The 13,799-nt window shown below is 37.9% G+C and overlaps 1 protein-coding gene across 2 annotated transcripts in view; it reads left to right on the top strand.

Moving 5' to 3' along the window:
* Positions 1-13,799, top strand: part of LOC104605023 (importin subunit alpha-4-like) — a 55,263-nt gene that overhangs the window by 17,274 nt on the left and 24,190 nt on the right. Inside the window, exons 2-8 of one of the 2 annotated variants that reach the window (XM_010269614.3) lie at positions 3,374-3,470; positions 3,573-3,664; positions 3,769-3,900; positions 3,990-4,175; positions 4,279-4,442; positions 4,679-4,757; positions 13,405-13,533. In XM_010269614.3, coding sequence (XP_010267916.1) covers positions 3,374-3,470; positions 3,573-3,664; positions 3,769-3,900; positions 3,990-4,175; positions 4,279-4,442; positions 4,679-4,757; positions 13,405-13,533 — 879 coding nt within the window. The remainder of the gene's footprint in view (positions 1-3,373; positions 3,471-3,572; positions 3,665-3,768; positions 3,901-3,989; positions 4,176-4,278; positions 4,443-4,678; positions 4,758-13,404; positions 13,534-13,799) is intronic. The other variant, XM_088902547.1, reaches the window with a different exon arrangement.

Here is a 13,799-nt window from a genome sequence, read left to right as displayed (position 1 = left end):
GCAAGGTGGATGGGAGTATAGAAATATATAAGGCAAGGCTGGTTGCAAAAGGGTATACTTAGACTTATGGCATAGATTACTTAGAAACTTTTTTACTAGTGGCAAAGATGAGCTCAGTCCGGATTCTTCTACCACTAGTAGCTACATACTCTTGGCCTCTCTTCCAACTTGATGTGAAGAATGCTTTTCTCAATGGGGACTTGCAAGAAAAAGTGTATATGGATCTTCTAGCTGGTTTCTACAATGATGTGGAAAAGGGAAAGGTATGCAGGTAGAAGAAGTCTCTATATGGTTTGAAACAATTACCCAAAGCTTGGTTTGACAGGTTTAGAAGAGCATTGGTTGGTTTTGGCTATACTCAAACACAATCAAATCATACTCTATTTGTGAAGAGGAGGGGGTCTCTGGTGTATGTGGATGACATTGTAGTTACAGGAAATGATCTGAGTGAGATTGATACCTTGAAGAAGAATCCACACAAAGAGTTTGAAATTAAGGATCTTGGGGAGCTGGGGTACTTTATGGGCATTGAGGTGGCAAGATCAAAGCATGGAATCTTCATCTCATAGAGGAAGTATGTTCTGGATCTACTACAAGAGTTTGGGAAACTTGGGGCAAAGGCAGCTAATACACCTATTGATCAGAACCACAGGATAAATGTTTCAGAGGGCGAATTAGTGAAGGATGTTAGGAGGTATCAGAGATTAGTGGGGCGGTTGCTATACTTATGTATGACACGACCAGACATCTCTTGTGTAGTGAGTCAATACATGCATGCCCCACGAGTTCAGCATTGGGAGGCTATTGATAGGATACTTTCTTATTTGAAGGGACACCCGGGTAGAGGCATATTGTTTCCTGACCATGGACAGCTACTGATTGGGCAGGGTGTCTAGATGACAGGAGATCTACATTCGGAGTTTGCACTCTTGTTTGAGGTAATCTAGTTTCATGGAAGAGTAAGAAACGGACAGTTGTGAAGGTCAAGTGCAGAAGCTGAATACAGAGCCATGACACATGGTGTTTCAGAGCTCCTCTGGATCCATTCCTTATTGGGGGAGATTAGGATTGAGGCAAAAGAACCTATGATGCTATTTTGTGACAATCAAGCAGCAGTTAACATCGCCCACAACCCAGTTCAGCATGATAGGACTAAGCACATTGAAGTGGACAGACATTTTATAAGAGAAAGAGTGACTTCAAGAGAAGTTTGCTTGCCATATGTTGCATCTGATTTGCAGCTTGCGGATGTTCTTACAAAAAGTGTTGCAAGAAGCAAGCTGGAGCATGATCTACGCAAGTTGAGAATGTGTGACATTTATTCCCAACTTGAGGGGGAGTGTTGAGTTATGGGTTGACTTTATTTATTTTTATTTCCATAACTTAGTTAGGAAGTCATTGGGCCTTAGGCCCATTAGCTTATGTCAAGTGTGTTTTTTAGCTTCTTACAAGTAGCCGACTTACTAAGGGCATACTTGTACTTGTACACTTTTTTATGAGTATATAATTAAAAAGAAAGGGGCGGCCAGACCTAATTTTTGGCTTCCTCTCATTCTCTTCTATTTCTTCTTCTTTTCTTTTCTAGCAGAAACTTTTCTCTTCTTTCTTCTTTTTCACAAAGTTCATATCAAAACAGCTATCAAAACTTTTCTACTAATTTTAAGACCCTAATATGGACTTGTTTGGACTTGCCTTGAGGGGCTTGGTACAAAGGTGGCTTGTAGAATTAGGAATGCATAATGTTTAACATCACATTATCTATTTGAAGTAATGCAATTGGGAAAAAAAAATAAAGAGACTAAGAGTTTACATGCTTGAATATGTTTTATATGTTATGCTTGATTTTATATTTAAGTTTTCATTCTAATTATGTTTTACATGTTATGTTTATATGCAATTGGGAAAAAAAATAAAGAGACTAAGAGTTTACATGCTTGAATATGTTTTATATGTTATGCTTGATTTTATATTTAAGTTTTCATTGTAATTATGTTTTACATGTTATGTTTATATATTTTAATTTGAGAGTAGGTTTTTTTTTCAAGATTTTATTTGAAAATATAAGTTTATATTTTTAATTGATAATGTGTTTAACATTTTTAATATTTTGCATTTCTTTTGAATTTTTGGCTTTTTTATTTGTAGAATTGTTTTTGCATTTTTACGCTTTTATTCAAAAAGGTGTGCACCTTGCCTTGTGCCTTGTACCCCGGGCGCAAAATGGCTCTTGTGCTTTTAAAACACTAATAATTGTATTTACAAATTTGCATGGGCGCCCCACAACACATCCCAACCGTGTATTGGGAACATCTCCCAATGACAAGTTTGGGAGATGTTCCCAATGCATGGTGAGATGTGCATGTGGGGCACTCTCTAAGGGGCACCAATATGAACATATCATATATTCTGTTCTAGTCCTATTTATTTTAAAATCTCTTGTTTCTAAGGTATTTGCCTATAAGCTTAATTTTGCATTTAATCCCTCATTAGTTTCATGAATTAAAACAATGTTTTCAGCAAACAACATGCACCATAACATATCATATATTCTGTTCTAGTCCTATTTATTTTAAAATCTCTTGTTTCTAAGGTATTTGCCTATAAGCTTAATTTTGCATTTAATCCCTCATTAGTTTCATGAATTAAAACAATGTTATCAGCAAACAACATGCGCCATGGGACCTTCTCCTGAATATGCTTATCAATGAAAATAAATAAGGGTTAAGTGCTGAACCTTGGTGAATCATAAGGACTACATTTTTTACCTTCTCATACTTAGATTACTAAAATAAATTAAGCAAAGTAGCCAGAATTATCCACGTATTTCCAAAATCCAAATATTTCAAGGAAGAAGGTCAATGCATCCTAGCAATTTGGCAGTGGAAAAGCATATGGATGATGAATTCGTTAGCTTGCAAGCTCAACGAGAGAGCATTCAATCATAAGAAGTTGAAATCTCTCTTCTTTCATTTGAGGACATTGCACTTGTTCAGTTTTTTTTTTTTTGTTTTTTTTTTTTTTTGGAGGCTTCTCATACAAAAGTGCTCAGCATGACCAGTATGTAGGGCAGTCGCATGTTAATCCAATGGAGGGAAGGAAAATGTTACCTGCTAAGAATCTGAAAAGAAGAATTCCCAAAAAGTGCCCTTGAAGTTTGTAGGTAGGCTGGTGAAAAATAAATGATGGGATAACTTGGAACATGCTAGTTGCTAGAAGAAATTGATTATATAATGTCATTTGCCATGTCTAATTGGTTCTTAAAATATTAATTATTAAGAAATCTACAGTAATTAGCAAATATTTTACACTTTCAGCTCATGCTGTAACCAAAATTTTGGTGTTTATTTTTTTTGCTCCTGGTGTTCTCTGACAGTTGGAAAGTCTTCCTGTAATGGTACAAGGGGTATGGTCAGACAATCCTGCTTTGCAATTGGAAGCAACTACTCAATTCAGGAAATTACTATCAATTGGTAAGTTTGACATTACTTGAATTGGGATGGATTTTTTCACTGGTCTTTCCCTGGTTTCCTGGTAATTAGTTCTGCTGGGTTTTGGTTTACATACTTGTGCAGAGCGTAGCCCTCCCATTGAGGAGGTAATCAAGGCAGGTGTTGTACCTCGGTTTGTTGAATTTCTTGAAAGGCATGATCTGCCTCAACTGCAAGTATGGACCATTTATAACCATCCCTCTTTTCTTTGAATTATATACTCCATGCAAAGGAACTATTGTCCAACTTTCATTAGGTTTAATTAAATCTTCATGTGCAGTTTGAGGCTGCATGGGCTTTGACTAATATTGCATCTGGGACATCAGAACATACACGTGTTGTCATTGACCATGGTGCTGTCCCTAAATTTGTGCAACTTCTTAGTTCATCAAGTGATGATGTCCGAGAACAGGTTAGTTCGAGTTTCCTTTGTCAATTTTTTGGTCCTTGGAGAAGTGGTCTCATTCTCTCTCTCTGTCTCTCTCTCTCTCTCTCTCTCAGGCTGTGTGGGCCTTGGGTAACGTAGCTGGTGACTCACCAACCTGTAGGGATCTTGTTCTTGGTCATGGTGCCCTCATGCCATTACTGGCTCAGTTAAATGAACACTCAAAGCTATCTATGCTACGGAATGCTACCTGGACCTTATCGAATTTTTGTCGTGGCAAGCCACCAGCACCATTTGACCAGGTGAGACATCTATGGAGTTATGTTAATTTGCTAGGATTACTTTTGAAGAGGATGTATATTCTTAGACCTGTTAATTTACTATTACTGTGCTGTCTTTTGTCAGGTGAAGCCTGCACTGCCAGCCCTTCAGCACCTTATCCACTCAAGTGATGAAGAAGTTCTAACGGACGCATGCTGGGCCTTGTCTTATCTTTCTGATGGCACAAATGACAAAATTCAGGCTGTGATTGAGGCAGGAGTCTGTCAACGACTTGTGGAGCTTCTCCTGTAAGATTCTATTGAAGCACTTCTCAACCTTGGGTTTTACTTAAAAGGAAACTTCTTGTAACAGATATATAGTTGCTGTTACCGAAGCTTTTTGTTTAAGTGTAGGAGGATTTTTGTAACTACCATTTTCCCCCAAGAGCTGGTTTTGTTTATCTTCTCTATATTGTATTTTTGGTCATGGATGGAAATAGTAAAATTACCATAACCAACTTTTTTTTTTGATTTTTTTATATCAGACATCCTTCACCTACTGTTCTTATACCTGCTCTTCGGACAGTTGGAAACATTGTCACAGGAGATGATGCCCAGACTCAGGTATTTATCTTGTTTATATGGGGAAGATTTATTACTATTTTTATTTTTGTTTGAATGGCCATTTCCCAATAACACAATTGTTATCTTTGTTTGGACTTTGGACTTCTATGTGTATTTACTATAGATTGTGGCCTACACCTAGATATGTAATATTATTTTCCTATGTAGTTTGGTTGCCTTGTTCATTTGAACATTTATCATTTCTTGACATCTGAGTCTAAATACTCTATCTTGAGAAATTTGGTGGTTCTAGTCATTCCTTGATATATGAGTCTTCTTGGATTTTCTATGGGAGTATTGTTTGAAAAGGGGTTTCTCAGTTGGTGATTGCTCGGGCAGGCAATAGGTTTGGTATTCCTTGTAGATTGCTGCATTATATTAGGGGACTTCATGAAGTGCATCTAGATTCGAGTTACTTGGGGTTATTTGCTACTAAAGGGGGGAGGGGGGGTAGCATGCCCCCAAATGCTTTTGGCCTCTTAGGCTCTTGGTTCATGGGTTTCTTTAGGCCTTTGATTTGCACTTCTATCCCCCCACCTCCAGGTTGCTTAAAGAAAGAAAGGGATGCCAACTTAGTTCAAATCAGAGAAGAAGAACTAGGTACGAGCTCAGTTTGTCAACTAGAAACTGGTGGTGAGCACGAGTCATAGCCTTTGTTAATAAGTCAACAAGCTGTAGGGCAGAAGACACGTATGGCAGAGATATGTGTCTAGTAGACAATTGATCTCTAATGTAGTGGCACTCACATTATCATCATAAATAGGAATTAGAGATGACAAGGAGATGCCAAGGTCATCAAGGAGGGCTCTTAGCCATATAATCTCACTGCAAAGAGATGACATAGCTCTATACTCAGCCTTGGTAGAGGACTTGGAAACAGTTGGTTGCTTTTTACACTTCCAGGATATAAGAGAGTCACCAAGAAAAACACACTAACCAGTAGTGGAGCATCTAGTATCTGGGCATCCTGCCCAATCAGCATCTGCATACGCAGATAAGCTAAGTGAAGGAGATGCAAGAAAAAATGCCATGTGAAAGTGTTCCAAGAATGTATCTGATAATACAAAAGACTGCAGTCATGTTCGGTTGTCGAGAAGAGACAAATTGACTGACCACTTGGACAACATAAGAGATATCTAGACGTGTCATGGTGAGGTAGATTAAACTACCGACAAGCTATCGATAAAGAGTGGCATCTACTAGGGGTCCCCATCATCCTGATTCGAAAGTTTCAGATTCAGCTCAAGAGGTGTGTCAACCTGTTTGTCATCACTCAGGTTTGCAGATTTCACAAGGTCCATCTCATACTTGTGTTGATTAACAAAATACCCATGGGAAGAGTGAGTAACTTTTAGACCCAAGAAATAAGTGAGATGACCAAGGTCCATCTTGAAAGACTGATTGAGAAGCTGTTTCAGAGAGGAAATACCCTGACTATCATCACCGGTAATAAGAATGTCATCCACATGCAAAAGTAATAATGTAATTCCTTGGGGATGCCTCGATATGAACGATGAATAATCTGAAGAGCTTTGGGTAAATCCTGCTAAAAAAAAAATCCTGCATTTGTGATCATTGAACGAAATTTCTCAAACCAAGCCTTGGGGGCTTGTTTAAGACCATACAATGACTTTTTAAGTCGACACACCAAGGGAGAACTACAATAGTATCCCGGTGGAGACTTCATATAAATAGTTACCTTGAGGTCCCCGTGTAAGAAAGCATTTTTTTGACATCCATCTGATGAATCTCCCAGTGTTTTAATTGCAAATATAGCCAACAACAGACGAACAGTGGTCATCTTAGCTATAGGGGCAAATGTCTCATCATAATCTATCCTGTACTCCTGCTAATACCCTTGTGCCACTAAACGTGCCTCGTATCTATCAAGGCTCCCATTAGATTTAAGTTTCACTGAATATACCCATTTGCTTCCAATAAGAGGGGCATCTGGAGGGGTAGGAACCATATCCCAAGTATCATTTTCAAAAGAACTTGGAGCTCAGTATCCATGGCTTCTTTCCAATGTGGGATAGCCATAGCCTTTTGGTATGATATGGGAATATCTGTGACAGACAAAACAACAGAGAAGGAGCTATGGTTTGAAAGAAAGCCATAGCGATCAGGATGGCGAGAAACTCGAGAAGAACGATGTAAAGGGGGATTAGAGGATGGTTGAGAATCACGGATAGGTGCAGGTGTACTTACAAGATCAAGAAACAAAGAAGAAATCGTGGGTAGAGATAATGGATCAGCTTCTGGTGATGAAGGGGCCAGAGTGGTAGGAGCCAGGGTAGCTAGCCTCTTCCTAAAATAGACACAGAGCAATTCCGGAATAGAAGGTGAATAAGAAGAACAAGCAAAGTCAAAAGAATACAACATCGAAATGGAAGTAGCAGGCAACTTAACAATGTGGGCAAAAAAGGAAATGTTCTCAAGAAAGATGACATTGTGGGATACGCGAACTCGACAAGACTTCGGATCATAGCAAAGGAAGCCCTTATGATTAGGGCTATACCCCACAAAAGCACACATTGCTGATTGGGGAGTAAGCTTTGTGCGCTCATGTGGTGGAAGGTGAACAAAACACACACAACCAAAGGCATGAAGAGCAGAAAAATCAGGTGAACGGTGAAACAAGCTTTGAAAAGGAAAGGTATTATGTAAGATAGATGAAGGAAGAATGTTAGTAAGGTAAACAACAGTGCTGGCTGCCTCCACCCAAAATGAAGTAGGAGCATGGGAATCATGAAGAAGGGTCCGAACTATGCTTAAGATATGTCCGTTCTTGCGCTTTGCCACTCCATTTTGTTGTGGAGTGCCAGGACAAGATCTCTGGGATTGAATTCCATTGTCTCTCAAAAAATTTTGAAAGTCTCCATCAAGGTATTCACCCCCTGAGTCTGAATGGAGAACTCCAATCCCCCTCGAGTCTGGGATTGAATTCCATTGTCTCTCAAATTGGTTTTTGATCTTTGCTAGGAAAGATCTATAGGTAGAAAAAACTTAAGATTTGTTTCCCAAAAAATATATCCAGGTAAAGCGAGTGCAGTCATCGATAAATGTAACGAAATATTTATATCCCAACTTGGAAACAACTGGAGACGAACAAACATCACTATGTACTATTTTAAAAGGAATAGATACATGTTCAACAACTGAAGGAAATGGTAAAACATGGCTCTTACTCAAGCAACAAGAAATGCATGCCTTATCAACATTATTAAAAGAAGTAGCTTTGGAAGACAAAAAGCCTTCATGAAACAAAGACAAGTTTATTTGCATAGGGGTGACCGAGTTGCCTATGCCACAAGTGCCATACATTATTTCTGCAAATAACTTCAGTACTAGGGGTAGTAGTAAGTAAACAGGATGTGGATGAAGGCCCCGGTGTCTTCAAATTCCAAGGCAAATAGCCGATCCAGTCTACGCCCCTTCCCTTTCACCGTCCTAGTGCGTTGGTCCTGTATCAAACAACCATCATGGGAAAAGGAAACAATGTTACCATCTTCAACTAGCTGACCGACTGAGATCAAATTTGTTGTAAGTTTAGGAACAAAGAAAGTTTTAGGTAGATGAAAGCAAGAATTGAAGATGTAGTCAAAGACAAATCATTGCAACCAACAATATTCAATTTCTCTCCATTAGCAGTAATAGTATGTTTATTCAAAGATTTGGGTTTAACAGACTGACCAATGTGTGCCCCTGTCATATGGTTAGAGGCCCTGAAATCAATGATCCATAACTGACTAGGAGAGGAACAATAATAGGATGACTCACCTGAAAGACTGATGGATAAAAATGTAGAGGAAATAGCTGAGGATACTAGCTGCCACATTCTTTCTTCTGTAAGAGTTCCAGAATTTTCATCCATTCATGCTGAAGCTGTACTCCCTGTATCTGCACCTTCAGTTGTTGTCTGGAAAGCCTATGTTGACTCTTCTTAGAATTTGAGCCATTCCCCTTTGCTGGTCGAGTAGGACATTCAGGAATAATATGCCCATGTTGTTTGCAGTAGGAATAGAATTTTTTTTTTCGATGGTGTGAGATAACATGTCCATATTCCTTGCATTCATAGCACTGTACTCGGGACAAGTCCTTCTTGGGCTTGGATTTGTTTATCAAAAAGGTTGTCTCTGTTCTATAATCAGATTTTGACCTCAAGGTCGATTGAGTAATGAGTCTAGTTTCCTCCCTGTGAAGCTCCCCCAAAACTGTGTCAAGTGTGGGAGGAGTGCCCCTACTGAGAATGTTGGACTTTACAATTTCATATTCAGGTCTCAGATGCATCAGAAAATGCATGATCTTCCTCCTATCAAAATGTTCTTTCAGATTTTTGATGCAGCAAGCAGAAGTGCTTTCACCCATGTGAACTAATTCATATTCTGTCCACAAATTCACAAAGCCAGCATAGTTCCCCTGTATTTTCTTCTTACCCTGACTGTAAGAAAAATCTCTGTCTCAATTTGATACTGACGAGAGATGTAGGACTGTTGATACACATTTTCCATATAACTGAACATCTCACTAGCAGTTCGATAATTTCTCAATGGAATAGCAATCTCAGTTTCAACGGAGCCAAGAAGCCAACACACTACTTTGGCATTGTCGATCTTCCACTGTTTCAGCTCCTTGGAGTCGGATTTATCAAGTTGTTTTGTGGAACCATCCACAAATCCCCATAGGCCATTTCCCTCAACATAGAACTGGAAATGGAATATCCAGAAGGCATAGTTTGTCCCATTGAACTTTACTGGTAGAATATCCTTTTTCTCCATGGCCATTTCAGCAATGAATAAAAAAAAAAAACTAAGTAGAGCAGCCGAAGGTCCAAAAGAAACCAAAACTTGAGGAAATATGTGTGTCTAATCACACATCACAAGGAGGAAGCAAAACCCAATAGAAAAACAGCCACACAGTTTTCGAACTGATAACAGTCCAAAAAAGGCAAGTTTTCTGGACTGTTGAACAAGGAGGGCAAAACACCCTTAAAAGTAATCTGAACCAGAACTAAAATATAGATCTATATAAATCTGACCTGGGCGACTTCAGATCTGAAGTTTCACAGTGTTTGAAGTAGTCGATTGAGAGAAAGAGAAGAAACATTGTTGCTGATGGCGATCTTCCAGAGAAAGAACAGCAGAGATGTGCAACCTACGAGATCCAAAATTGAAGTAGATGGGTCGATCTCACAGGCCTAAACAGATTTCAATCAAGAACAGGTTGAGAAAACCTGCTCCGATACCATGTCAACTTAAGTTCAAATCAGAGAAGAAGAACTAGGAATGAAAGGGTTTGTTCTCTTGAATCAATCACCCAAAAATGATTAGCTTATAAAATAACGAGTACAAGGTTATGGAAAGGACAGTTGTGCCCTTCTCTCACAAGAAGGAGTAAAACAAAAAATAGTCTACGTAAGTTACAACATAAAAGAGTGGTCCCAAGAGCCAAAAAAGGAAAGAAGATGTAAGAGACATAAATCAGTCTGTACAAGGGATTGGTAGTACGAAACTGAATATAATCAATGTTGGTAAAAGAAAAAGGCTTAGGCTCTCTTTGTATCATTGCTATGGGAGTATTATTGTGGAAGAGTATTCTCAGTACAGTTTGTGATTGCCTGGCCAGGCAGCAGGCTTTGGTGGTCCTTGGAGATTGCTGCATATGTCATGGGGGTTCATGAAATTGGCATCTAGTCATCTAGTGCAGAGCGTTTTGGGGTTATTGTATTCTTTTGGCCTCTTAGGCTCTTGGTTCATGGGTTTCTACACCATTGGCTTCTTTTCTATACCCTCTCCAGGAAAAGAAAGAAAGAGAGGAATAGACAAATACAGGAGTGGATAGGTCAAATGTTGCTAAAAGAAATGAAGAAATGTATCCTTGAAAATTTGATGTACCTGAGCCAAAGCTATTTTTATTTCAAATTTTGTTATTCTTCATTAGAGCATTATTGGCTACCTTGTGACTTGTGTATGTTATCTTTCAATCCTAAAGACTTTTAAGATGATCAACTTCACCCCCATTGTTGGAAATACTTGAAAGAACAATAGAACTAAAGAATTCTAAAGAAACTCTTTTTTACCCTGTATAGTTCCACATGTAGTTTCAGGGAAATCATTTCAAATTGAAATCCTAAAATTGCAAAATCAGTTTAAAAAACTCAATATTGGCAAGTAGTATAATTTTCTTTGGGTGGGAGAAATTGGACTTTACAAAATTAAATTTCTTCTGCATCATAAGCTGCCAATATTTGGGCTTTTCATTAGTTCTCCATGTTGGATCTTTTATTAGGCTTTCTTCATGTGCTTGTCATAACCACAAGTTCAGTTATTTCTATATCCATAAAACCATGACCCTTGGGACCATTGATCCTGTTCTCTGAATGTATAAACAACGGGCTTTCCATTTAGACCATCTTGTTCTTTATCCTGATTCTATGAATATTTTTTTTGATAAGTAGATTCTATGAATGCTTTGATTAATCAACTATTAGAGGATCAACTTTCATATAGTATTTAGAGTGGCTATTGTAAAACTAAAACTTTCGATTTTTTTTGTCTTTTCTGGGAAAAGTGGAATGGAATTCCAAATTTTGAGAACTCTTTATATCTTTTGTTAACTTAAGGTTTTTTTTTTGGGGGGGGGGGAGATTCTTCATCTTTAGATTGAAGTAGTTAATGGGGGTTATGCCTAAGGGAACTTGTAATTAAAGGATTCAAAGGCGGTGGTTAGCTGAGGCCTGCTGCCCTGTTTCTACATTGTAACTTGTTTCTTGATTAATTAAGTAAAGTTTTAGATAGTTACTGATCCAAAAAAAGGTTGGTAGCCTATTATCATCATCCAAGCCTTATCCCAACCTTATACATGAATCCTGTTTTGCCTTTCTGTTTTGTTTAATGCCATATCCATTGTTAAATGAATGAACTTAAAATTTTGTCTAATCAACACATTCTTCTTCCACCCTTTCTTTTCATTATATTTTCTGATTTTTATGTCGTTTCTTTTTTCCTCATGAATATGTTGATTTTTTATGTTTTAATTTGAAGTTTTACTTTTTTTTTTGAAGATTATAGATAATTACTAATGGCAGATGGTCACTGGTTTCTATGGAACCTTGGGTTACCCTAAGACTTATGTTTTTTATTTAAAAAAAAGGTTCAGCTATGATACCGGAAAGGCATGATATCGAAAAAACTAACAGCCAATCAACTGGCATCATAAAAGATATGACCAATTAGGTGGTATTAGTCAAAATTCACGGGGTGCTTTGATTGGTCAAAGCTCTTCAGATACCATATCTTTCTGTAATCATAGATTTTCCCTTAAAACAATCCATAGCCTGACTAGCTGATAGGCCCATCTCGCCTAGCTTTGCCTTGGTGCCATGAAATCTATGCTCAATCTGACCTCTTTCGCTATTTTGGTTCAATGATCCACAAGGGAGAGATTTAGGAGGATAACACCCATAGAATCAAAGTAGGATGGGCAAAATGGATTGGTGCATCCAGAGTCTTGTGCGATAGGAGAATACAAAGGCTAAAAGGAAATTTTTATAAAACGGCTATAAGGCTAGCAATGCTGTATGGCACAGTGTGTTTGGCAGTCACTAATATGTCCAAAAAATGAATGTGGTAGAAATGTGAATGTTGAGATGGATGAGTGGGAAAGCTAGAAAGGGTAGGATCAGAAATGAACTTGTTTGGAGGAGATCCTAAGAGTAGTTCAAATAGGTAATAAAATGAAGGGAAGTAGACTAAGATGGTTTAGGCACGTGACCTATAAAAAAAAGTTGGTTTAGGCATGTGACCTATCAAAAAAAAAAAAGATGGTTTAGGCATGTGTAGAGAGGACCATCTACTTATCTACATCACCATGAAGAAGTAATCTGTTACAAGTTGGAGGGGCTAGAAAATCTAGTGGCAGATTGAAAAGGACATTGGTTGAAGTAGTGAGAAATGATTTTAGGGCCCATAGCACTGAATAGAATGGAATGGCAGAATAGGATTCATGTAGCCGACAACAAGAAGGGCACTTTCATCAGAAATGTTACTTCCTCAAACACTCCAAGAAGAGTCCGGGTTCTTGGTTATTTTGTTATCATTGATGAAGTTGTGGGGGTGTATGTGCACCATCTTATGGGGATATACCATCTTCTGAAATAAAGGCACATCCTGGGAAAAGCCAGTGAAGTAATCCTCTTCTTGACTAGCAAATGCTTTAAGGACTTCATTTGTTAATTGGTACCCAAAAAATCTCTGTTAAACTCTTATTGGTGGTTGAAATTCTAATAGACATGAAACTGATGTTTGTGCATTTGTTCTTTTCTCAATGGATTCTGTTTGTTATAAATGTGCATGAGCATGCCGATGCTCACATACACACAGATGAATTTGTTCATGCATTGGATGCACATGCATATATTTGTTATTTATTGTTTACCTTCTATTGGTGGTTGAAAATTTAGACACGGACTTTTGTTTGTGCATTTGCTCCCTTTTCAATGAATTCTGTTTGTCATAAATGTACATGAGCATATTGATGCTTGCATACATAGATGCATTTGTGCATGCACTGGGTCAACATGCATATATTTGTTATGTATTGTCTATCTTCTATTGATGAGAAAAGGATTTACTAATTATGTTTCCAGTTTGTAATTGACAACCAAGTTCTCCCCTGTCTCTATCAACTTCTCACACAAAATCACAAAAAAAGTATCAAGAAGGAAGCGTGTTGGACAATCTCAAATATCACTGCCGGGAACAGAGGTCAAATACAAGTAAGTTCTCACCATTTATGCATTTTCCTGATTATCTTACTAACAATAAAGAGTGCCATTTATTGGGAGCAACTAAGTCACAGACTAATGGTCAGTGGGGACTTATTATCGAGGAATATTAATTTCCAATTTAGCCACTTTAGAGTAGGTAGTTTCTAGGGTTCAAAATAATGCTATCTTCTTATTTGTAGTTTCATATATATCATGTCTCTAATTCATTTTTTTTTTCAATTTAAGCTATATGAGTTATTGAATGTGGTAGCAAA

Source organism: Nelumbo nucifera, chromosome 4, assembly GCF_055504915.1.
Source record: "Nelumbo nucifera cultivar China Antique chromosome 4, China Antique-T2T, whole genome shotgun sequence".
NCBI classification, from domain to species: Eukaryota; Viridiplantae; Streptophyta; class Magnoliopsida; order Proteales; family Nelumbonaceae; genus Nelumbo; species Nelumbo nucifera.
Note: the sequence above shows the minus strand (reverse complement) of the source record. Positions and strands in the feature narration are given on the sequence as shown.